The 24828-nt window shown below is 38.0% G+C and overlaps 3 protein-coding genes and 2 long non-coding RNA genes across 7 annotated transcripts in view; 2 read left to right on the forward strand and 3 right to left on the reverse strand.

Moving 5' to 3' along the window:
- Positions 1-2260, reverse strand: part of LOC144057042 (SLIT-ROBO Rho GTPase-activating protein 3-like) — a 37998-nt gene extending 35738 nt beyond the window's left edge. The window contains exon 1 of one of the 2 annotated variants that reach the window (XM_077574267.1): positions 1750-2260. In XM_077574267.1, coding sequence (XP_077430393.1) covers positions 1750-1816 — 67 coding nt within the window. In that variant the 5' untranslated portion in view covers positions 1817-2260. The remainder of the gene's footprint in view (positions 1-1749) is intronic. The other variant, XM_077574268.1, reaches the window with a different exon arrangement.
- On the forward strand, positions 1690-18608 carry ptgis (prostaglandin I2 (prostacyclin) synthase). 2 transcript variants are annotated; one of them, XM_077574270.1, is made up of 10 exons: positions 1690-2086; positions 6734-6857; positions 8610-8785; positions 8871-9011; positions 10102-10214; positions 10286-10470; positions 16196-16331; positions 16438-16619; positions 17859-18010; positions 18309-18608. In XM_077574270.1, exons 1-10 carry the CDS (start codon positions 1953-1955, stop codon positions 18454-18456), a joined length of 1491 nt encoding a protein of 496 aa, XP_077430396.1. In that variant the 5' UTR covers positions 1690-1952; the 3' UTR covers positions 18457-18608. The 2 variants fall into 2 exon arrangements, with proteins under 2 accessions (XP_077430396.1, XP_077430397.1); XM_077574271.1 differs by lacking the exon at positions 1690-2086 and adding an exon at positions 6367-6493.
- Positions 10010-19859, reverse strand: LOC144057048 (uncharacterized). Its single transcript, XR_013295163.1, has 3 exons — positions 19410-19859; positions 14204-14346; positions 10010-10401 (listed from the first exon to the last, which is right to left on the reverse strand). It is a non-coding gene; the product is annotated as an uncharacterized LOC144057048 (long non-coding RNA).
- Positions 19519-24828, forward strand: part of kcnb1 (potassium voltage-gated channel, Shab-related subfamily, member 1) — a 39884-nt gene continuing 34574 nt past the window's right edge. The window contains exons 1-2 of the mRNA XM_077574269.1: positions 19519-19867; positions 21798-22442. Coding sequence (XP_077430395.1) covers positions 21867-22442 — 576 coding nt within the window. The 5' untranslated portion in view covers positions 19519-19867; positions 21798-21866. The remainder of the gene's footprint in view (positions 19868-21797; positions 22443-24828) is intronic.
- The window catches only part of LOC144057047 (uncharacterized), a 46389-nt gene continuing 43317 nt past the window's right edge, over positions 21757-24828 (reverse strand). The window contains exon 8 of the long non-coding RNA XR_013295159.1: positions 21757-22473. This is a non-coding gene — a long non-coding RNA (uncharacterized LOC144057047). The remainder of the gene's footprint in view (positions 22474-24828) is intronic.

Genomic DNA, 24828 nt, shown 5'->3' on the forward strand with positions numbered 1-24828 from the left:
ACCAACATTTTGTCTTTCTACAACAGAAGCTAAAATAGTAGCTTGCTGACAAAGAAACGTTTACATTACACATTTTGTCATTTTCATCGTACGGTAGTTGATCGTTTTAAGGCTTAAAATGTCCACTCTGTCACTGTAAAATATCAACTGTTATGAAAAACTTTTAGAAATCCGAAATATATTCGTTAAACAGAACACAACCAGCTTGCTAAGTCAGTCAGGTTGCTAAGTGAATGTCCACACTTTAGCAAAAAAAAAGTCCACCCTGTCATTATAGGGTAACTGCCACTTTAAGAAACCCTCGGATGTTTTGACCAACATTTTGTCTTTCTTCAACGGAAGCTAAAATAGTAGCTTGCTGACAAAGAAACGTTTACATTACACATTTTGTCATTTTCATCGTACGGTAGTTGATAGTTTTAAGGCTTAAAATGTCCACTCTGTCACTGTAAAATATCAACTGTTATGAAAAACTTTTAGAAATCCGAAATAGATTTGTTAAACAGAACACAACCAGCTTGCTAAGTCACTCAGGTTGCTAAGTGAATGTCCACACTTTAGCAAAAAAAAAAGTCCAACCTGTCATTATAGGGTAACTGCCACTTTAAGAAACCCTCGGATGTTTTGACCAACATTTTGTCTTTCTTCAACGGAAGCTAAAATAGTAGCTTGCTGACAAAGAAACGTTTACATTACACATTTTGTCATTTTCATCGTACGGTAGTTGATCGTTTTAAGGCTTAAAATGTCCACTCTGTCACTGTAAAATATCAACTGTTATGAAAAACTTTTAAAAATACGAAATATATTCGTTAAACAGAACACAACCAGCTTGCTAAGTCAGTCAGGTTGCTAAGTGAATGTCCACACTTAAGCAAAAAAAAATGTCCACCCTGTCATTGTCCACCCTGTCAGCAGACTCACATATTCTGTTGTTTGCATGTCCATACTCTCCCCTGCACTGTAACGTCTCTGTCAACAACAAATAGTTTCTTTAAACTGCTCAATTTGTTGACCAACCACAAAAAAAAAACAATTAAGAGATTTTTTTTAAACGTTGATCCGACTGTGAGATACTGCTGTGAAAGGACACGGAGAGGACGATGCACCATCTGATGCACACAAACTGCTTCAAGTTCACTGCTGCGTGCACATCCTGGTTAGCTTTTCTCCTTCTTAGCCACAAATTTAGCCTCGGAAAGGAAAATCCTTTCATGGTTTATAATTGATGCAGACACCATCCATTATTGATGGACTTTCTCAACTGTTTGCTGGGTGACCTCCAGCTGCTTTTTTCTACACCATCCTTTACGTTTTTACTATGCATTATCTTTATGATTGTGTGCGATATCTGGGATGCACAACGGATTTTAAGGAAGATTTCCCAAGAGGGAGAATTAGACCATTTTTTTCCCCCCTCTTGTTGGGTGTGCAATCTTAAAAGCTGCAGTGTGAAAGTCATCTGCAGTAGCCTGACAATGCAGCCTGCTTACAGGCATGCAGTCTTCATGACTCAAGGAACCGGTTTGGTCAAGTTACAACGAAAGTGTACAGTACTGCCAAATAGATCATAAACAGGAGGGGGGGGGGGGTATTGGGGTATAGGACATTTCAAGTGAGATGCATTTTAGAGCCTTTGCAGCCAGACCCACCCCTCAGCATTGCATGCGCGCGCACACACGCACACACACTCATTAAGCTTGTTGTAAAGTTGCACAAATATCACACACGAGCAGCACCGGCACCGACCTTTCACTTGGCTCTCATATTCGGCGATGATCTCTTTGTCCTTCTTCACTTTGGCCTGCGTTGACATGGTTGGAAGGAGGCTGGCCGGCCCAACTGTCGAGGCGGGAAGAGACTGCGCCTTTTACTCCGTCTGCACTCGCTCCGTCTCCGCGGCGGCGATCACAGGCCCGGCATAATAACCCGACAACGTGGCTCGAGTTCGGATGGGGCGGCAAAGAAGCAGCGGTCCGAGGTTCGGTTCTGTTTGCGCTGCGTTGTGCTCTGCGACGGGGCTGCGTTCGAAAGGAGGCGTCGAGCTGGGAAAGTGCACACACGCGAGCCAGACCACTCCTCCCCGGTAAGGACTCCTCCACAAGAACTCCACAAAGACCAGGCACGTTTGACTCGCATTTCACAAGCGAGAGAGAAAGCGAGGGAGAGGGGGGGGGGGGGTAATGTCTTTCTCTCTCTCTCTCTCTCTCTCTGAAAAAAAGGCTGAATGGACTTGGAAGTCAATTTGAGTCTCCTCCCCTCAACACCACCACTTCCCCAACCTATCTATCTATCTATCTATCTATCTATCTATCTATCTATCTATCTATCTATCTATCTATCTATCTATCTATCTATCTATCTATCTATCTATCTATCTATCTATCTATCTTCGGTAACTTCCTCTCACATTCCAAAATCATTCCCATCATGTTAGACTCATCGATGACTCGTTCATGAGTGGTGTCGCCCCACCTCTCTCACCCAGTCAGCTGGGATTGGCTTCCAGGTTACCCACAATGCAAATTGTTTACTGTCATATTAGTAGAGTCAAAAATAAGTTTATCAAAGCTATTTCTAAAATAACACATGCAAAAAAAAAAAAAAGCTCTAACTTTAAAGATGCAGGTGTAATGAACAGGTGACATGCTTCCCGGATGCATCTCATTTTTAACTCATTCACTGCCATTGCCGGCTTTAGACGTCAAAAATTCATTTGAACTATTTCTATTAGTTTAACATTTTTTTCCCATTTTTGTTAAAACCTAGAAAAAAGTTTTTTTGTATTTCATATAAAATATGTGATTAATCGTGTGTTAACTATTGAAATCATGTTATTAATTACAATTACAAATTTTAATCACCTGACGACCTAATTTTTTATATATATATTTTTTAAATAATCTTTTTTTTAAAAAAAGAAAAGATTATTAAAAATTAGGGCATTAGGCGATTACATTTTTTAATTGTAATTAATCACATGACTTCAATTAACTTAACTCATGATTAATCACAAATTTTATATCTGGTCTAAATGTACAATATTTTTCCCCCCTAGGTTTTCATACTCTTGTTAACAAAAGTGGAAAAAAATGTTAAACTAATAGAAATAGTTAAAATTTATTTTTGACGTCTATAGCCGTCAATGGCAGTGAATGAGTTAATGGTCACACAGAGGTAAGGTGAAGTTAAAAACAACACAACACTCAGCTTTAACTTTGAAGATGACGTTTTTTCCACTCGAATCTTATTCAAAACGTACCTTCCTGTGCGTATTGTTGAAGTGATTGTGCTTCCGAAATTCTGACAAATTTCATAGAATTCAAGAAACAGCTGTCAACTAGATTACGTTGAATTGCTATTTTCAAAACAAAACAAAAAAAGTAAAATAAATCAATAATACAGTAACTCATTTATATACACTAAAAACTTAGAATTACAATAATATGCTGTTATATATATTTTTTTTTTTACAATAATTAACTGAGATTTTAACTTGTAACTTTTTTGGCCACTGTAAATTCTACAGTCAATTATTCACCAAGTAATAACAAATGGCTGGCAAAAGTCTTCTGTATACAGATTTATTTACTTGTGATGTCCAGCCACCCTGAGGATTTGTATCGTGCGTGTCCTATTTATAACATGGCTGTTGAAAAAGCAAGTTTTTAAAAAAATATATCAGACGGTCTTAGAGAGACTACTTCAGTTTTGTTGTTATGAAGTCCATTTTGGACTTCAGTCTTTTTTTTCCTGCGACTCACTGTTGACATATATTATGACAATTTGATGCACTCAAAACTTAAAAAAAAAAAAAAAAGTTCTATTTTCTTTAATGTTATTACAGACATGTCGACAGGGTCATGAATATGGACTAATATCCGCCGTTGCTTGGGGCCCCCCTAGTAGCACTCAACAGCTAATCAGGGGGTGCCTGCGGGTGATTTCCGACATGTTGTCGCACTGTCTAACGCAGTGCCATTGTTTTGTCATTAAGGGCCAATGTTAGTCGTCTCTTGGGGCCCCCTACGGCTCGGGGCCCTAGGCAAGTGTCTGGGTTGCCTGCCCTGTTGCGCCTCTGCTCCAAGCACATATGAACTCTCTAGTCTCTGCGCATCATCCTCATATCCTGCCATTTTGATTACAGCACCTTTATAGCAATCTCCCATACGAGCGCCTCAACTTATCCACAGAATCAAATAAAAATTGTCATTATAGTCTTCCTCATATAGCTCACATGACTTGTCCCTCTGATGTGTGTAAACGTGGAGGACAGTGTATCATTCTTTGGTTGGTTGCTTCTTTGTTTTGCAAGAAACAGTGAGGAACATTTTGATTGCTAACTTAATGGAATGTTTTGAAAAAAAAAACAACAACATCTACTTCCTTTCATACTTGTCCTCATTAGGGTTGTGGGTGAGCTGCAGATTATCAAGTATTTTTTAATGAGTGTGTGTTCAGAGGAGGGAAAACGTTTGTGCTCAAATTTAATTTTTAAAATGGACAAAGACGCCAGTTCATTTGTAGATCAGGTAAAAATAAAAATAAAATATACATATATATGTACAGTAGTATGTAAAATATGTAAATAATTATTTATTAATTATTAAGCCATTGTTATTTTGAATGTATTATTTATAGCAGGGGTGTCAAACTCATTTAAATTCAGGGGGCACTTTCACTTAAATTTATTCCAGGTGGGCCGGACCAGTATGTCCGTCGCCTGATAAACTATAACAGGGCAAAAATATTTCCTGTTGTTGTTGTTTGTGTTTTTGGCAAATAGTTACAAGTACATTCTGAAAATATTCACATTTATTATTATCTTATTGCATAGTAATCTGAGATTTCTTTAAAAAAAAAATAGCGTAATTAAAGGGGATCAAATGCTGAGTAACAGACATATTTCAGAATGTCATTTAAGTGGTCGTCAGTGCGCCCTCCAGTGGACAAAATGAGAAACAACAGTTTTAAGAGAAAATAACTCAAATCAAATGCTTAATTAATGCATCAGATATTAAAAACCACTGTTCTAGAATTTTATTTGACCTCGCCTGATCTAAACTTACACTGTAGTAAAAGCCATGTTGACGGTTAAAAAACACTTTTAAGTACGACTTTGTAAAAGTGCGTTACTACCCTCTACTGGTGCGGTAGACACAGCAAACTCTATTGTGTGTCCAAAATCTAACTGCAGTTCATTAAAAAAGAAGAAGAAGAAGAAAGAAGAAGAAGAAGAAGAATTCTATAAACATTAAGGTTGTGTTTATATATACTTTTAAAACACTATTACTCATTCTCATTACATAGTGTCAGATGTGGCAAAAGTATAAACAAAAGAACCTCCCCTGGATACACTTTAACGTGAGTTAATATTGCCCGAGGCTCCGAGATTCCGTGTGTCATTCTTACGTGTGCCTGCTCATCTTTGACTGTGAAATCCTAAATATAGTTCGTTTCGCCACGTTAAGGCTGACGTCACAGGAATCGAATGACGCCAGCCTGGAAGTATGTAAATAGCCGATGCATGTCCCAACATCAACCCTCGCCGGACATGTAATACGAGTCCATGATGATGAGGAGGATTACATGACATCATTTAAGTACAATTATTTGAAAGAGAATTTGATCTGTCACTTACAATAAGTAAGCAAAGCTAGCAAGCGGGCCCTAAAATGACAATATTATGTGATAGCTTTTTTTGTTTGTTTTTCTTGATCGATGCTTCCACTCTATGTTGTCTGGAGAACCCACGGGGTCAAATTTGGCCCCTATAAATTCTGCTACTCAAATAACAAAGACCTTTTTTTTTTTTTTTTTTTTTTTTTTTACAAATTTAACTTTAAAAGTCCAGAGTGCTACTTCTGACCCCTGCATGGGGCCATCTAGTGGATGAATATTGCACTTACATGAGCCAGAGTGGTGGTGACAAGATGGCTGGCTTAACATGCTGTTTTGTTGAGCTAGAAATCAATCCAAACAAAACCATCTTCTCAGCAGACCATCAGATGGTAAAATTGTGTTTTTTTTTTGTTAATCTATTTCATATCATGTTGCAGAATGCCTAGGAGTATGTTTTATATATATATATATATATATATTGATAAATTAGCAACTCTGAGCTAGTTAAAAAAAGGGTTAAAATTGAAAAAACATATATTTTGGTGTTCAGTGAATTTATAGCAGTCATTTAATGTATAATTCATAATTTTCCAAAGAAGAAAAGGGTTCTTGGGTTCTCCAGGGTTAATGGGAGTATGTCATTGCGTTGCAGTGTTGTTACATTGTGTAAGACACGTCAGTGTCAGCAGCCACACCTTTCCACGCCCCCTAACAAGAAACCCGGCGTGGGAGCGTTTATAAAGTCACTTACCTCTGGCTATGGAGCGCATTATTCCTGAAGAAGGACAAAGTATCACTTTACAGACATGCTATGGATGCTATTATCACTTTTTATATGTCTACTCATTCTCCTCTATTACCCTCGCACTAGGTAAGTCATTCATCGTTTCCAGTATGCGTTTGGATTTAAGAACTTCTTGAACATCTTAGGTTGCAGGATCAGCCTAATTGCATCCTTTAAACAACTCACAAATTAACTTTGTTTTGATAGCACAGCAAATCCAATAGGACAACATAAGCATTGAAAATGAGTCGGCATTTGTGGGGAAAATACATGAACAATCTGTCTTATCATGTTTTTTTTTTTTGTCTTTCTCTCCGCTTGACACAGACGGGAAAATGAGCCGCCTTTGGACAAAGGTGTCATCCCGTGGTTGGGACACGCACTCGCATTCCGAAAGGATGTCGCAAAGTTTTTGTCTCGGATGAAAGAGAAACACGGGGATGTGTTTACCGTAAGTGCAACTGGGGTGGGGTGTGTGTGTGTGTGGGGGGGGGGGGGTGGTTGTCCTTTCATCCTTCGAAGGGTTACGGGCTTGCGAAACAGGAACAGGAAAACAAAGCGTCTTGCGATAGAAACAGATTTGATGCAGACAGTTAGAGCCTGCGCTTTGTGTGAGTCGCATACGCACTACATACAGTCAATTCTGTAGAGTAAATTTGAGTGGCACCAAATAGACTCAGTTTTAAAGTGACTTTGATTTTTTTTCAATTCTCTATTTTACTCTTTTCCAAGTGTAAATATGACTCAAAAACTGAGTCTATTTGGTCCCACTCTAAATAGAGTATACTTGCAAATACATGGCAGTTGATACTAGTATCGTCGGCCCTCTTGTGGCCGTTCTGGAAATGAGAAGAACGCCATTAATTTCATGCAATTTTAAGGGGAAAATGCTATATTGGGATATTTAGGTCTTTCTTTAAAATGATCTGTCATTGTTTTCTTGGGGGGGAAATTTATGTATCAAAAGTACTAGTGGTATCGGTACTTAAGCATCGGTCTGGAAAAAAGTAGTATCGAACATCCCTAGACTGAAACTCATAGAGCAATTCGAAATATCACCACTAAATTTTGCCACTAAGTAGAACTGTAGTTGAACTGATCTGTCATTCAACATTTTTGGTATATAATAATCAATTATTTAAAGGGGAAGTCAACCGCAAATCTTTTTTTTTTTGACAATAATATGTTCTATTGTTATATACTCCAGTCTAAATACGGTATTTTGGTTAATTGAGTGGAATATGAGTTAAGCAGCAAAATCCAGCAGATTTTGCTTCATAACTCCACAAATGTAATATTAAAACTCATTCACTGCCATGAATTCATTAAAAAAAAAAGACTGTTAAAAATTAGGGGCAAGAGGCGGTTATTTAAAAAAAAATTGTAATTAATCGCATGACTTCACTAGTTTATTCACGATTAGTCACAAATTTTATATCTGTTCTAAATGTACAATAAAAAAATTCTAGGTTTTAATATTCTTGTTAACAAAAGTGGAAAGAAATGTTAAACTAATAGAAATAGTTAAAATTAATTTTTGACATTTATAGCCGTCAACGGCAGTAAAAAAAGAAAAAAAGAAAAAAGGAAAGAAAATATTATTAAAAATTCGGGGCATCAGGCGATTCGTTTTTAATCTTAATTAATCTCATGACTTCAATAGTCACTCCCGATTTATCACAAATTTGATATCTTCTAAATATTTAATAAAAAAAATTCCAGGTTTTCATACTCTTGTTAACAAAAGTGGAAAAAATGTTAAACTAATAGAAATAGTTGAAATGAAATCTTGACGATTATAGCCGTCATTGGCAGTCAATGAGTTCATCAGAATGTCATGTTTAGACCAGTGACGTCACATATAACATATTATTGGCAAGAAATGTTCAAGGTTGACCAGTTAAAGTGTGACCTCATTTGAATATTTTCAATTCCTTGGTAGTTTCACACATCCACAAAACTCCAGCACTCAAATGTTTACAATTAGACTACAGCGCTGTATTCCTAAAAGGCCCGAAAGACTTTGATCCTGAATACTTTGAGACAGAACGCAGCAACTCTTAAACAAATTTACACACCCAAGTATTACAAACGAAAGAACAATGGAAAAAAATGCACATTGCATAAGTGTCGGTTTCGGGTCGAGCTCATTCATTCATATGAAACTGAAGTGAGGCAATAATAAATACTAATGTGCTTACAGGTGTGCGTCGCGGGTCATTACGTGACCGTGCTGCTCGACCCGCTTACCTTCGACGAGGTCCTGAACGACAACGTCCGCTTGGACTTGAGCCGCAGCAAACTGCAGCTCATAAAGAGAGTTTTTGGTCTGCAGTTGCCCGGCGTGGAACCCGCAGCCGAGAAGATGTTCATGGAAACGTAATCAGCGATTGGCTCGGCGGGAAAACGGGAGTGTTGCGAGTGTGCGGATGGATCTCGCTAACGTTTGACGTTTGGCCCGCAGACATTTTCGAGGTGTCCGTCTGTCGGAGATGAACGGTTCGATGGGCGCTCACCTTCAGGAGCTGCTGTTGTGTCAGCTGTCCGGCCAATCGGAGTGGAGACAAGAGGGACTCTTCAGTCTATGTTACAGCCTCCTCTTCAGGTAACAAGACAAGATTTGTTTCTTTGGTCTTGCTAAATGGACTTTAGCACTATTCTAGTTCATATTGTTTAGCATCACATACACCGTTGCAGCCTGGTCATCCTGGAAGGGGGATTTCCACATTTGCCTCCTTTTTCAAGGTTTCTTTTTTTTTTTTTTTCCTTTCCCTTTTGTGGTTAGATCAGGGGGTGTCGTTAATATTTGTCAGCTGTGGACTCGTTAGTGATTAAACTCATTCACTCGCAGCCATTTTCACAGAAGCAATCCCCTTCACTCCCGGCTGGTTTGCTGGATTTTGACTGATTTTGCAAGACCCACGGAATATTGTGTTCTATTTCTATTTCTGCCAAAGGAAAGATTAGAGTCTCTTCTTTCATCATGAAAAAAAAAATATATTTTTATCTGTTTCCGTTAAAATAAAATAAAATAAAATATTAGGGGCTTCAGACGATTAATTTTTTTTAATTGTAATTAATCGCATGACTTCAATAGTTAACTCATGATTATATCACACACTTTATATCTGTTCTTAATGTACAATAAAAAAAATCAGGGTTTTCATACTCTTGTTAACAAAAGTGGAAAAAAAAATATTAAAACTAATAGAAATAGTTCAAATGAATTTTTGACGTTTATAGCCGTCAATGGCAGTGAATGAGCAGCAATTAGCATTTAGAATCTAGCTAAGTTCGTAAAAGGTTTCGCAGACGGTGACAAATAGTCTTAACATGTTCAAAATTTCTACATCTTGATGAAAACACAAAATTCGCCACATTTTTCACATTGCCAGCTTTATCGGCCTTCAGTTTCGTAAAAAGGCAAGACGTCGATATTTGTCAAAATGCCAAATATCAGCACTGATCTATCCCTAGTATATAATTTAATCTTAAAAAATATATATATTTTTTTTTTATTTGGCTGATGCACACCCCTTGTTTCCACGCCAACTTAACTAGCCAATGCATAGACTGATGAAGGCTGCTCTGATGAGAGGCGAAACGTCCATGATTCATAATAATAATAATAGGTTAAATGCAGCCTAATTAAACAACACACGTCATACTCAAGTTGTGCTCGCTGTCGCGCACAGAGCCGGCTACCTCACCATGTTCGCCAGCACGCCGGACGTCGCTGCAGTCTACAGAGAATTCCGCAAGTTTGACCACCTTCTTTCCAAAGTGGCTCGCTCCTCGCTCAAAGGAGGTGAGGCGTCACAATCACACGGGACTTTTACCTTTCGTATCAGCGGGTTGATGTCCAAATGCGCGTGACAGGGGAGAGCCGGACGGCCCGCTCGTCACGGGAGCGGCTGTGGGAGATGCTGTCGCCCAACGACCAGCGCGGCGGCGAGGCCGAGCGGAGGTCCTGGCAGAGGAGCTACCGGCAATTCCTGCGGGAGGAAGGAGTGGATGCTGAGATGCAGAAGAGAGCATTTTTGCTGCAGTTGTGGATAACGCAGGTGAGTGAGTGGGTGTGTCTGTTTGTTGAAACTGAAGAAGCATACGGCGGAGATAAAAAGTCTACACACCCCCTGTTTCAAGGCAAGGTTTTTGTGACAAAAGAGAATGAGACCCGGACAATTCATAGCAAAAAAAAAAAAATTCCCAAAATATTTTTGGGAAGGGAAATAAAACTAAACAAGTAAATTAACTCATTCACTGCCATTGGCGACTATAGACGTCAAAAATTAATTTGAACTATTTATATTAAAAAAAAATTCCACTTAAGTTAACAAGAGTATGAAAACCTAGAAAAAATTTTTTACATTTAGAACAGATATAAAATTTGTGATTAATTGTTAGCTAACTAGTGAAGTCATGTGATTAATTTTTTTTAAATCGCCTGACGCCCCTAATTAACTCATTCACTGCCATTGGTCAAAAATTCATTTCTATTAGTTTAACATTTTTCCCACTAGTGTTAACAAGAGTATGAAAACCTAGATTTTTTTTTATATTATTGTACATTTAGAACAGATATACAATTTGTGATTAATTGTGAGTTAACTAGTGAAGTCATGCTATTAATTATGATTAAAAATTTTAATCGCCTGATGCCCCTAATTTTTTAATAATCTTTTCTTAAAAAAATAAATAAAATATATATATATATATATATATATATATATATAAACTTTTTTACTAAAAAAATATTAAAAATTAGGAATTTTCTATAATTAATCCCATGACTTCACTAGTTAACTCATGATTAACCACAAATTTTATATCTGTTCTAAATGTACAATAAAAAACATTTTTCCCTAGGTTTTCATATTCTTGTTGACGCCGTCAATGGCAGTGAATGAGTTAAAATAAAATAAAATAAAAAATTTGGGGTGTCAGACGATTACAATTTTTAATTGTAATTAATCGCATGACTTCAATAGTTGACTCACGATTAATCACAAATTTTATATCTGTTATAAATGTACAATAAAAAAATTCTATTTTTTTATAAAAAATTAAATGAAATGTCTTATAAGCTATTAGAAATAGTTCACATGATTTCTTTACGTCTATAGCCATCAATGGCAGTGAATGAGTTAATATGGTTGCAAAAGTGTGCACACCCTCGTTAAAAAGAGGATGTGGCTCTGTTCAGAATTAACAAATCACATTCAAACCATGTCAGCACACAATAGACACAATTGAAAGTGACTTTGATTACCCCAAATATGTTCCAGTTGTTCTAGTAGGCTTTTTCACACATTTTTGGAATTTTTTGTAATGGACTGATTAAACCAACCAAGGTGAAACTTTTTGGCCATAATGCTCATCACAAAAATAACAACATGTATGGTCGTATATGAACAAAATGTATCCCACATGAATGTTTTTTTTTTTTTTTTGCCTGCTCCACCTCATAGTTTCATTAAATTAATGACAAAAAAAAAAGCAGTTTAATTGCTGTACTGTTGTGCTTGTATAATGTGATTCAAAGGCATTTAAACATGCCAGCTCCATTGCTGGGAATCCACTGCAAAATGATGTGAATCTTAAAGAGCTTACATGACATCGAGGCAAGTTAATCTGCCTGTAGATTAGTTTTCATCAATCTGCTAATCTCGATGATTTTCTGTCACAACATCCATCTTGGGCCGTTGATCCTGTTCAGGATCAGCGGTAAGTTGGATCTGGCTCTGGGCTTGCCAGTCAATGGCAGAGCTAATAATAAAACCAAATAAACATCCATCATATGCTGGAACATCCAACAAGTCGCCACGCCCAAACTGTCTGTGAGAATTCGCTGTCGTTGAGCAAACAAAGAAAAAAAGGCCGGGCGTAGAAGTTTCCTTGACGGCATTTAATGTAAGAACCTGCCTGGACCTGTAGATCACAAATACAAGAAAACTGTATATTTCTTTTCTTTTTTTGGGGGGGGGGGGGGGGGGCGCATGATGACACACCTCGTCTTCTTTTGAGTGCACATGCACACTGAAGTACTTGTTGGTTTCAGGCTATCTAAATTGTAACTGTGAACTATTTGACATTAGCATGCTAATCACTTTGCTAGTGAAGCGTTAGCTAGTTGAATTTTAGAACATCACTAGAAGCACACAGTTGTCAACTAGTGCACAATTTAGCCCCAGTAGTAACAGGTAGTTGTTCTACTAGTGAGGAGCATACTAGTACACGGACTTTAGTAGGACTACTAAATGCTACTAGTGATACAAAACAGGGAGCGATTTGACAGTAGCGTTAGCATGCTAGTCACACTACGAGTGAAACACTAGAAATTCTAGTGACTAGATGTTTATTAGTAGAATTTTAGAATGCCACTATTAGCACTACTAGCACTCAGTTGTCAACTCAGGCACAGTTTTGCCTCACTCGTAACTATACTAGTCGTCCTAATAATGATGGAAAAAGCAAACTAGTACATGGGCCTGATAATAGAGGACAACTACATGGTACTAGTGAGGCAAAAGTTTGCAATTTTAGATGTCTAATAGAATTTTAGAATGTCACTAGTGGTATTTCGTAACACACAGCTGTTATCTAGTGCACTGTTATTATGCCTATGAATATGTAGTTGTCCAACTAGCATGACAAAATTGTACTACTGGCAAGGACCATGGACCTTAAGTTGGATATCATAATGACATCAAGGAAGTTTTTAAAGTTCATGTACGGTAATAGTACACTCTTTGTTGTCAATCACACATTTCAATGGACTAGTAGAACGACTGTGTCTTACTAGTGTGTCACTTTTGTCCTGCTGCATGAGTAACACTACAAGGAAACTACTTTGCTGCATTAGACTCACCTGGTAAGCATGTCACGCACTAGTTGCTTCCTTATCAAGGATATACTCAAACGTCTTGATATTCATCTTAACTCATTAACTGCCATTGACGGCTATAAACGTCAAATTTTAACTATTTCTATTAGTTTAACTTTTTTTTCCCACTTTTGATGAAAATCTAGATGTTTTTATTGTACATTTAGTTTTGTACATAGAATTTGTGACTAATCACAAGTTAACTAGTGAAGTCATGCGATTCATTACGATTAAAAACTTTAATCACCTCATGCCCCGAATTTTTAATAATATTTTCTTTCTTTTTTTATTAATTCATTCACTGCCATTGATGGCTATAGACGTCAAAAATTCATTTGAAATACTTCTATTAGTTTAACATTTTTTTCCACTTTTGTTAACAAGAGTATGAAAACCTATAATTTTTTTATTGTACATCTAGAACATATAGAATTTGTGATTAATTGTGAGCTAACTAGTGAAGTCATGTGATTAATTTAATTTAATTTAACAATGAAAAACATTGAATCGCCTCTTGCCCCTAATTTTTCATAATCTTTTTTTTTAAATGACAGGGAATGAGTTAAGATGTGTTTTCTTATGAAACTCACAACTTTGGCATATTGATAAGACAACTACATGTAATAATTGAGACAAAACTGTGAACTAGTTGACATTAGCATGCAGCTAGTAGAGTGCTATGCTAGATGTCAACTTCTAGAATTTTAGAATGTCACTTATAGCACTACACATTTTTAATGAAGCTGTACATAAGGACACGAATGCTGAAATTCCTCATCACGTGAGGAGATTTCCTTTACTGCTTTATGTGACCAGTAGGTGGCGATAGCAAGCTTCAATTGCGCTCACGTCTGCTGCTGCAGGACATGTTGTTTGTTGTGCAATGTGAGGAAAGACCCTCAGTAAGTCACCTGCTGACTGCGGGAGCTCTCGCGTGCTCTCCAGATTAGGAGGAAGACCGTTAGTCAGTCCTCACGCTTTTGTTTGTTTGTGTTCCATCATGGCTGCTGGGATTCCCGGCGCGCACAGTCTGCCGCGGAAAGTGGAGCAATCCCTGCAGAGAGTAGACGGGGATTAACAGTGAGACGGGAAAGGTGTTGTAAAATGTGTCACATGCGAGCAGAAAAGCGGAGGTGCACACATGGGGTTAAAAAAAAAAAGGGAAAAAAAGCTACTAGGTGATGTCAGCTCTCCACTTGTGACTGAAACAAATAAAGCACTGACATGGATTTAACTGCGGGACGTACAATCACGAGCAAACACGTTTGATTCCTAAAATGGTAAATTATTTAGGAACACGATTTTTCATCATCATCATGAATATTTCAGTGAGAACACAGGCAGTCTAGGTCAGTGCTTCAGAAAAAAGGATTACCCCCCCCCCCCCCCCCAAAAAAAAAGTGATCCAAAAGGCCTGAACTTTGAAGATATGCAAGATATCCAGAAAAATTCAATTGCAAAGCGAGTGGAGGATTTGTGGGGACCACCAGAGGTCCAAGGACCGCACTTTAAGAAACAGGGTAATTACAAAAAAACAAAAAAAATGTAAAAAAAAAATTAATAATCTACTTCCACATGTGACTTTTGATTTGTGTTATATTTGATACATAAATTCGTACATTTATAACTGTCAAAAATTACATATTAGTATTTCCAAAAACCAGAAATATTTTTTAATTTTTTTTTAATAATCTTTTTTTTAATTAGGGGCATCACAAATGGTAACACACGATTAAATTAGATTAGTATATTAAATTTAAGTACTTATGAGTTCATTAAACTTAATACTTTGAATTGGAGTCACTTTGGATTAATTTAATAGGTGACTATATTAACTCATTCACTGCCATTGACGACTGTAAACGTAAAAAATTCATGTGAACTATTTCTATTATTTTTACATTATTTCATTTCATTTAAATTTTGATGAAAACCTAGAATTTTTTTTATTTCACATTTATAACAGATTTGTGATTAATCGTGAGTCAACTATTGAAGTCATGCGATTAATTATGATTAAAAATTGTAATCATCTGACACCCCTTATTTTTATTTTATTTTTTTATTAGTGGCGTCAGGCGATAATTTTTTTTTTGAAATTGTAATTATTCACATGACTTCACTAGTTAACTCACGATTAATCACACATTTTATATCTGTCCTAAAAGTACAATACATTTTTTTCTAGGTTTTCGTACTCTTGTTATAACAAAAGTGGGGAAAAAAATGTGAAACTAATAGAAATAGTTCAAATGAATTTTTTGACGTCTCACGAGAACAGATGTGAAGGTTGTGTCCTTTACGGAGAAGTGATTGCCGTCATAGCTCCAGGCCAGCAATGGCATTCAGCTTCTCATAAAAAAAAAGACCTTATCGTCTTTTAATAAAAATTGCCCGTCCTATGATACAAAATAAAACAAATCCAACAGGTCACTCACTGCCACATTCACCATCCCACCTGAATTCCTTCGGCGTGATCAGATAGATGGTCATTACCTGGGGAATGTGCGACGTGTGCCCATTTGGCCTGGCTGTCAGTGATCTGATGAGAGCAGTAAAAAAAAAAAAAGGAACAGCTCCCTTAACCCTGAGCTATTACTGTCTGGCAAGCTCAGGTGTCTCTCCGCCGGTATAAGATCAGTCTCACCAGACACTTTATTAGGTACACTTGAATGTGCCGTACAAGGATAATTATGCTCCATTTCTGTGTCGTGTACCTAATCAAGTGTCCAATGAATGTATAATAATAACAACATCCAAGGTCGGCGTAAACCTTAAAAATCTAATAAAATAAAAAACAATAACAACAAAAAATCGTATTTATTTATTTATTTTTTTTTAAATCTGCAATTCCCATTTGAAATATGAATACCTAACAGATTTGTTGCGTTCTTTTCATCCAGTGTAATGCTGGGCCAGCAGCTTTTTGGCTCCTCGGCTTCCTGCTCACGCACCCTGAAGCCATGAAGGCGATCCGGTCAGAGATGAGAGGTCTCCCTCGGGACACGCCCAGCATGGCCCAAGCGACACCCGTGTTAGGTACGTACCAACAAGACTCAGCCATACGGCCATTTTGTTGTGTTTATAAAACACATTATTATTATTATTATTATACAAGTCAGCTCACGCTCCATCCATCCTACAGACAGCGTTCTGAAAGAGACCCTGCGACTCACGGCCGCTGCGATGATCAGCCGAGATGTGGTGAAAGACAAGGTTGTGCGCATGGCCAACGGGCGAGAGTACCGCCTTAGACGGGGGGACAAAGTGTGCCTCTTCCCCTTTCTGAGCCCACAAATGGACCCGCGGATACACCGGGAACCACAGGTACTAAGATGGCAGCACATGCTAATGTCATGTGTCAACACATTTAGAGGGCAAGGAAGTCCCATTTGGTAGCTCGAGTGGGTGTAAAATAGCCCACGCCAATAACGCTAGCCAAGCAACAAATGAAAAGCTAGCTTAGCGTTAGCGAGGACAAAGTTAGTACAATTCAACAGGGATGATTTTAATTATAATAGGAACAGAGAGAAAGAAATATTGTGGGTTCTGCTATTGGCCAGCGTTCGGCGCGGGATCCTGTAGGTTCAAGTAAGTCATTTTAAACTAGAAAGGAAAACGTTTTGTTCCTGTGGGTTGCATAAATATGGCTTTGTAAACATATGATGACGTTCTTTATAATTGTAAAAATAATATGTTAGTCAAATTGTTGCACTCACTGCCATAAATTAATTTTAAAAGATAATTAAAAATTAGGGGCGACGGGCAATTACATTTTTTTATTTTAATCGTATGACTTCATTAGTTAACTCACGATTAATCACAAATTTTATATCTGTTCTAAATGTACAATGAAAAAAAATTCTAGGTTTTCATACTCTTGTTAACAAAAGTGGAAAAAATGTTGAACTAATAGAAATTAGTTAAAATTAATTTTCAACGTTTATTGCCGTCAATGGCAGCAAATGAATTAAAATAAAAGAAGAACAAAAGATTATTACAAATTTGGGGCGTCAGGTGATTAAAATTTTAAACGTAATTAATCGCATGACTTTACTCGGTAACTCACGATTAATCACACATTTTATATCTGTTCTAAATGTACAACAACAAAAAAAATTCTAGCTTTTCATACTCTTGTTAACAAAAGAGGAAAAAAATGCTAAACTAATAGAAATAGTTCAAACGTATTTTTCACGTTTTGAGCCGTCAATGGCAGTGAATGAGTTGATAACCTTGCAAATAAATATAATTAAAGTAACAAACTGTACAGTATATAATTAAAATTACATGTATTTATGGTAAGAACATTTCGGTTGAATCTCTAATAATATTTATGCTGTATTCTTTTTAATCTACCACTGCTAGTCTGCTTCCATTACAATTTATAATACTACTAATAATAATGATAATAACAATAATGATATAATAATAATAATGATAATAACAGTAATGATGATAATAATAATAACAATAATGATATAATAATAATAATAATAATGCTAATAACAGTAATGATGATAATAATAATAATAATAATAATAATAACCGTGTTCTTTGTGACAGATTTTCAAGTACGACCGCTTCCTAAATGAAGACCTGACAGCCAAGGATGATTTCTACAAGGACGGCAGAAGGCTGAAATACTTCACCATGCCCTGGGGCGCGGGAAGCAACGCGTGCGTGGGAAAAGACTTTGCAGTGACGACTATTAAACAGTGAGTGTTTTAAGATGCCTATCGCTCTCTGTCATGTACGTACAGTACAGCGCATTAGGCCGGGCGATGATGCGTAGTTACCATCATGTCATGCAGTTTCATCCGACTTAGCAGATCATAATCGTTTGCTGAGATTCACTTCAATACAGTTTATATTCTGTACTGCAGTAATTCCTTCTATTTTGTAATGAAGGGAATGCGGGCGGAGCTTCAAAGGTTGAAGATAGCGGGAAGCTATCTCGAAGCACATTGAACACCAAAGAGTGTACGTTTGAATTGTATTCTCATTTGCATCCAGATGTGTGCTTTTGATGCTGACCCATCTGGACCTGGAAGTGTGTGACCCAGAGGCTCAAGTGCCGCCCGTCAATCCGAGCCGCTACGGTTTCGGGATGCTCCAGCCTGAGGGAGATCTACAAATCCGTTACAGACTAAAGAGAACTTGATTTTTATGGATATTTTATTTATATGTGTATATTTATTTATTTCACAATTATTCTTGTATATACAGATGTTATGCTTTGTAGTTGTTGTGACAGGTTATGTTTGAGATATTCAATAATTGACCTAAAAAGTTTTTATTAAAATGTGAGTCATACTGGATTACTTTCTTGTCTCTTACTCAACATCTTCATATTTATTTTTAACAAATGTTAATTAAAAAAAATAGTTGAAGATTCACATTCCATTTCAATTTTATCACTCTTTGTGTTCAATCAAGCACATTGCATTTGTGATTTTGAGTACACCTGACCTTTTATTCAAATTGAAATACTAACAAAAAATTCGACATAAATCATTTTCTCCAACCTTAAAATATTGCTTTCTTTAAAATTTTATTTAATTCATTGATTCTTTTGCTTATCACTTGAGCAGTGCTTCTGAAATACCTCAGAAGTACACACCTCTGCAGAGAAGTTAATACACTGTGAACACACTCACCACTGCCACCTACTGTAGTAGATATGCTATTACACTTTATTCCAGGCCGGGGGAAAAAACATTTTCCATAAATTCACGTGCCCACAGGTGGGAATTTACCCTCCTATATTTGAGAAGGACTTCCCTAGAGAGGCCACAAGCTCTCCTTATACACTGTCCTCAATGACGTCAGCATTTTTCTGCCCTCTGATTGGTTGGTTGGAGCAAAACTTTGACTGGCAAATTAGAAGCTATCTGTATATATTAACAGTAATAGGTTTGATAATCAGCATCTTTGGTGGCTATGACAATTTTTTTCACGTTTTTAAAAATATTTTCGTTCCCACTGAAGGCCCAGGTACCGATATTATGAATGCCACTGGGTAGGAAACAAATATGATAAAATCCCCCCAAAAAATCTATCAATATTCATTTTTGCAAGCGAAGTAAACATTTCTTTTATGTGTCTGGACGTTACCTGTCGTTTTGTTTTCCCGGCTGTTGACAAGACGAACCTGTGGTGCGTTCAGGTGTGAAGACTCGGCTCGGAAAGAGTTAACTCCGATGTGCTGTGGATAGAGACCGGTGCGCCGCCTGGCTGGTGAAGACCTCCTTCATCTCCTCCTCCTCCCCTTCCTCTTCCTCCTGCTGCTGCTGCTGCGGCGAACTGGGAGCACTGGTCCGATTCCGAATGACCACCACGTCGCGACTTGTTGATCTCGGGGCCGGCTTGCACGCTGCGGGACGAGGAATGCGGCGCGGTGACGCGTGTGGAGCTCGCTAGACGCGTGTGACATGTCGGAGGCTGAGGAGGGCGGGAATGGATGGCAGCACAGCCCGGATCGAGTAGACCAGTGACGGCGGCTTCTTTTATTTTTGTGCTACATCTCCATCTCTGCTGGAGTCCAACAACAAAAACAACAACAACTCAGCACGGTACTGACACAATTATTGTATTCTTTTCCAAGCGTATCATCATTTCATCACGTTGCATTGAAACGTATAGCCTGGCTCGGCTATGCGCCAAATGGAGCACGAACACACATCGTGAAATATCACCATGGGTGGGTGTGTTGTAATTGTAAGATGTTTTGGCTTGTATCGAAGCCAACAAGCGGGAGGGGTTTGGGGAGGGGGGGGCTGGGTGGGCGGGTGTATCCTTGTCGTCCTCCTCGTGTGTGCGCAATTGATGGAACCTCACATTGTCATACGTGTGAGATTGAGGCTCAAGTGTTTTGAAAGTTTGCGTGACAGTGACGGACGATCGCATTTGCAGGCCGGAAGCACTTTTACGCGATTTGAAGCAAATCAATAATATTAAAATGCAAAGCACGCCCGCACTCCGAAGCATCATCTCTCGAGGGGAAAAACAACAACAACATAAAAGATAAAAGATATGCAATTGGAATAATGGCAACAAACGGGGAGTGAAAGGGGGGGGGGGGGGTAGTTTGAGTTTCAGCACTGGACAGCTCCGTTGCGCGTCCCCACCCACGCCGCGTGACAAACATCCACAGGCTCGCAAACAATTAAAGAGGAAACATCAAGAAAGATGAAGCTGTTTTCCCTCCAGGGCGTCCATGCATGCAGCACATTTTGCAGATTTATTGCCGCAGATTCTATTATTTCTCCCCCGGCTACTGTTTTGATGGGGCGTCAAATTGATGTATGATTGGCCGAGAAGTTTTATTTAACCAAGGTGACATTCTGTGTGTGCACCTGCGCAATATAATGACATCCATTATAAGAGATGTAGTAGTAATTCTGTCCTCGCAAAGATAATAACACTCAGAATGACGCTAATTTAACAATGTGTTTATTCTGGTTATGATTTGCTGTGGCGTAGAACGAATGGCATTGAACCATAATGAGATTATGTTTCAATTTTTATTTTTTTTATTTTATTTTTCAAAAACGTGCTTGAGCTTTCACAAAATAAATGAGATTTTCTGCTACTAAACAAAATCGAGACTCAGCTGTCAAGCCATACTAATTCAGCATAAGCAATGTTTATAATAGGTGGCTACGAAGCGAAGCATGGAGAGACTCTGTTGCCGAAAGACACCGTAAATGGGGGTGATCGATCATTTGCAGACAGCCTCTCAAAATATCCACACCCTCCCCCTTATTCTCTCTCATTTCCTCTCTTTGTGCCAATCTGTTTCTCCCCTGACAATCTCACCATGTTTTTATGGTTCAATTACAGCTAATGCATACAGTACAGCAGATCCTCAAAACCTGATAAGAGTGTAGAAGTTTTCCTTGCTGCTAGATGTGTGGTGGTCACGCCACTCTGTGTGCAGCTGGCCGGATAAAACTATGCAGCTCTGCTTACCTTTTTAGTTTTGATGAAAAGTTGTAAGACAGTTGTAAACCATCCCAAAAAATTATTGTGGATATTAAAACTCCTTCAAACCCAAACACGTATAAATAAGTTTTTTAATACTTTGTCTTTCACTCCCAAACACGTATTTATACGTTTTTATAAGTGATTTTTTTTTTCTGCTAGAGCATGAAGGCTTTGATAAAGCTTCTGACATGAAGAGGTCGCGTAAAGCAATGGTAGTTATTACAAAAATGGCCAGCAGGTGGCATCAGAGTATAAGATATCAGCCAGGGCCATGTTGCAACAAGCTTTTTTTGCCAGTGTTTTCCACAGGTTTGTGAATAATGATCAAACTTAGCTATATTCTAATGCTAATTGCTGCAAAACGGAAACCGATACAAATATAGTTTTTTTTTATGTGGAACTTGCAAAATCAGTCAAAATCCAGTAAACCATCCGGGAGCGAAGGGGGTTACTTCAGTGAAAATGACTGGGAGTGAATGAGCTAATTACCTTTTTTTATTATTTTTTTTTTTTTAGAGACAATAATGACAGAAAGCAGGACCAAGTGGACTCCATAGTCGTGGGTGCTCACCCGCTAAGCTTATCATGGAGAAGTCCTTGGCGGAGTTCCACAAGGCCGGCTCGCAGTCGACGACGTCGCTCCCGCCCGAGCCGGTGGACATCGTCGGCAACAAGTCATGTTTCCGGAGGGTCCGCCTCAACGTGGGCGGCCTCCCGCACGAGGTCCTGTGGCGAACGCTGGACCGGCTGCCGCGGACGCGTCTGGGCAAGCTGCAGGACTGCAGCAGCCACGAGTCTCTGATGGAGGTGTGCGACGACTACAACCTGGACGAGAACGAGTACTTCTTCGACCGCCACCCGGGCGCCTTCACGTCCATCCTGAACTTCTACCGCACGGGGAAGCTGCACATGATGGAGGAGATGTGCGCACTGTCCTTCAGCCAGGAACTGGACTACTGGGGCATCGACGAGATCTACCTGGAGTCCTGCTGCCAGGCCAGGTACCATCAGAAGAAGGAGCAGATGAACGAGGAGCTCAAAAGGGAGGCGGATAATTTAAAGGACAGAGATGGGGAGGAATTTGACAACACGTGCTGTGCGGAGAAACGCAAGAAATTGTGGGACCTCTTGGAGAAGCCCAGCTCGTCTGTTGCTGCAAAGGTAATCGTCAGGCATGAGTGTGTGTCTTTAACTGGAAAAAAAAAGAGAGTAATATTTACTTTAAAAAATCCTAGAAGTGTTTTCACTCAGAAATTCCTAGTAAATTTTATAAGGAGCATTTTGAGTATATTTTGCCAATTTATTAAAAAAAAAGAAAAAAAAAGCTACTCAAAGGTTGAGGAACGAAGCCACACTAGCACCTGAGCCATGCCGATCCATGTTAGTATATTGAAAGACCCAAAAAAAGACACATTTTTCATCTCATTTTAGACACACCAGCAATGTAGTATAGTGGCAAACGGCAAAAGTGGGTGGCAGGGCTCAGGTGGTAAAGTGTCTGTCTCCCAAGCTGAAGGTCATGGGTTCGTTCCTCAACACTTGAGTAACTTTTTTTTTATTTTTAAAAACTGGTCAAATATACTCAAAACTCTCCATGTAAAAACTACGTAGAATTTCTGAGTGAAAAATACTTTACTAGTTTTTTTTCAAGTAAATATTACTTATTTTTTAATAGTGTATAAATACTGCAAAGTATTTATTGTATGTGATATAGTATTAAGTATAATAGTATAAATACTGATATTATTTATCATAAGTCAATACTTTATGGCTCCTGAAGATGGCGCTTGTGTGATGACAGACTGTAAGAGTGAAAGACAGAAGAAGAACTTAAAAAGAAAATCATGAAAGATAATCAACAGAAAAGACATATCGGCAACTTTGAGTATTAGTACCTCTTGCAATTTTGATGAAAATATGTTTTAGTTTCACAAAATGTTCACCAGCATTTCTACTAAATAAATTTCACTCAAATAAAACCCATACATGCAGAATAATCCTACTCCACTTACCCAAGAGGTAATGTTGTGCGTCCCTTGGCCTCCAAAGGGGGCAGTGTGGTGCATGCGTGCAGATTGGATCAAAACAGACGAAGAAGAACTTTATGGCAATGGGTGAAGCTGCAATAATATAACTTGTCTTCTCACATAGTAAGAAAATGTGTTTGTGAATATTGTTTTATTGTTTAAGCCCATCTTTAGCGATGTTTACAAGAAGAATGCTTTATCATACATTAGTTATCTTTATTTTGTGTTAGTTTTACTGTCGACTTTAACCGAGTGTCAATTAAGATAAATTTCACACTTTTTAAATAACGGTTTTCTTTTTGCCAAATTGTTTAGTCTTTATTTTCCACGATGTTATTTCAGACAGTGTAGTGTAAATTAAAGGCGTCAGTGCCGAACGGCACCTTCCTGACACATTTTCACAAATAGGATTTCACACTTGATAGGTGGTAAGGTATTGCATATATGAGCAATTAAAATGTCTATTTTCCATGACATGGTCTCTTCAAGTACATTTTAGGCTACAAAAATTCAAACAGACTTCTATTTCATGAATATCGCCTATCATCTGTCCCTCTCCATCAAGTTTTTATGACTAATGAGGGCATAGTGTTCCGAGTTTTTCGTGACTATTTGTAAGTGACGAGATGTTTGTGTTATCAGCGACAAGATCTCGATGTTATAAACAGACGTGTTGTGTCTCGAAAAGGGCCCGGATTGGTATAAAAAAAAATGCAAACTGATCTATCTTAGTGAGAATATGGACGTGAATTTAAAAGAGGAAGTAGGTCCCATGAACCTTTGCTGAAGGTGATCTTTTCTGGTTCCCGTTCCAGTTGATGATTGTAGTGTGAGATTGGGGATTTCTCACCTAACTGAGGTTGTTGCACGTCCACAGCGCAGTTGTTGCATTTGTGTGCAAATGTAAGAGTGCGCCGAACAAGTGGCTGCTGTTTAATTGCGGCTTCGTGTTAGGGCCGTTACCATGGCAACAGACCCCTCAGCGAGCGCACATGGAACAATGAAGTGAGTTAAATACAGTATACATAAACTTGAATTGGAAACACAGTAGTCATTTTATATTCTAAAACAAAGGTCACCGACCTTTTTGAAACTGTGGAATACTTTTACCAGTTTGATACGCACTTCTGAAACAACAAATGTACTCAAATCCCCCCCTTAACTCATTCACTGCCATTGACGGCTATAGACGTCAAAAATTCATTTGAACTATTTCTATTAGTTTTAATATTTTTTTTCCAGTTTTGTTAACAAGGGTAAGAAAACCTAGGGGGGAAAAATATTGTACATTTAGACCAGATATTAAATTTGTGATTAATCGTGAGTTAACTATTGAAGTCATGCTATTTATTACAATTAAAAAATGTAATCGCCTGATGCCCTAATTTTTAATCATTTTTTCTTTTTTTTGAAAAAAATAAAATAAAAAAAGATTATTAAAAATTAGGTTGTCAGGCGATTCAAAATTTTAATTGCCTGACGCCCTAATTTTTAATTTTTGTTGTTGTTGAAAAAAGATT

This window comes from Vanacampus margaritifer, chromosome 8 (assembly GCF_051991255.1).
Source record: "Vanacampus margaritifer isolate UIUO_Vmar chromosome 8, RoL_Vmar_1.0, whole genome shotgun sequence".
NCBI lineage: Eukaryota > Metazoa > Chordata > Actinopteri > Syngnathiformes > Syngnathidae > Vanacampus > Vanacampus margaritifer.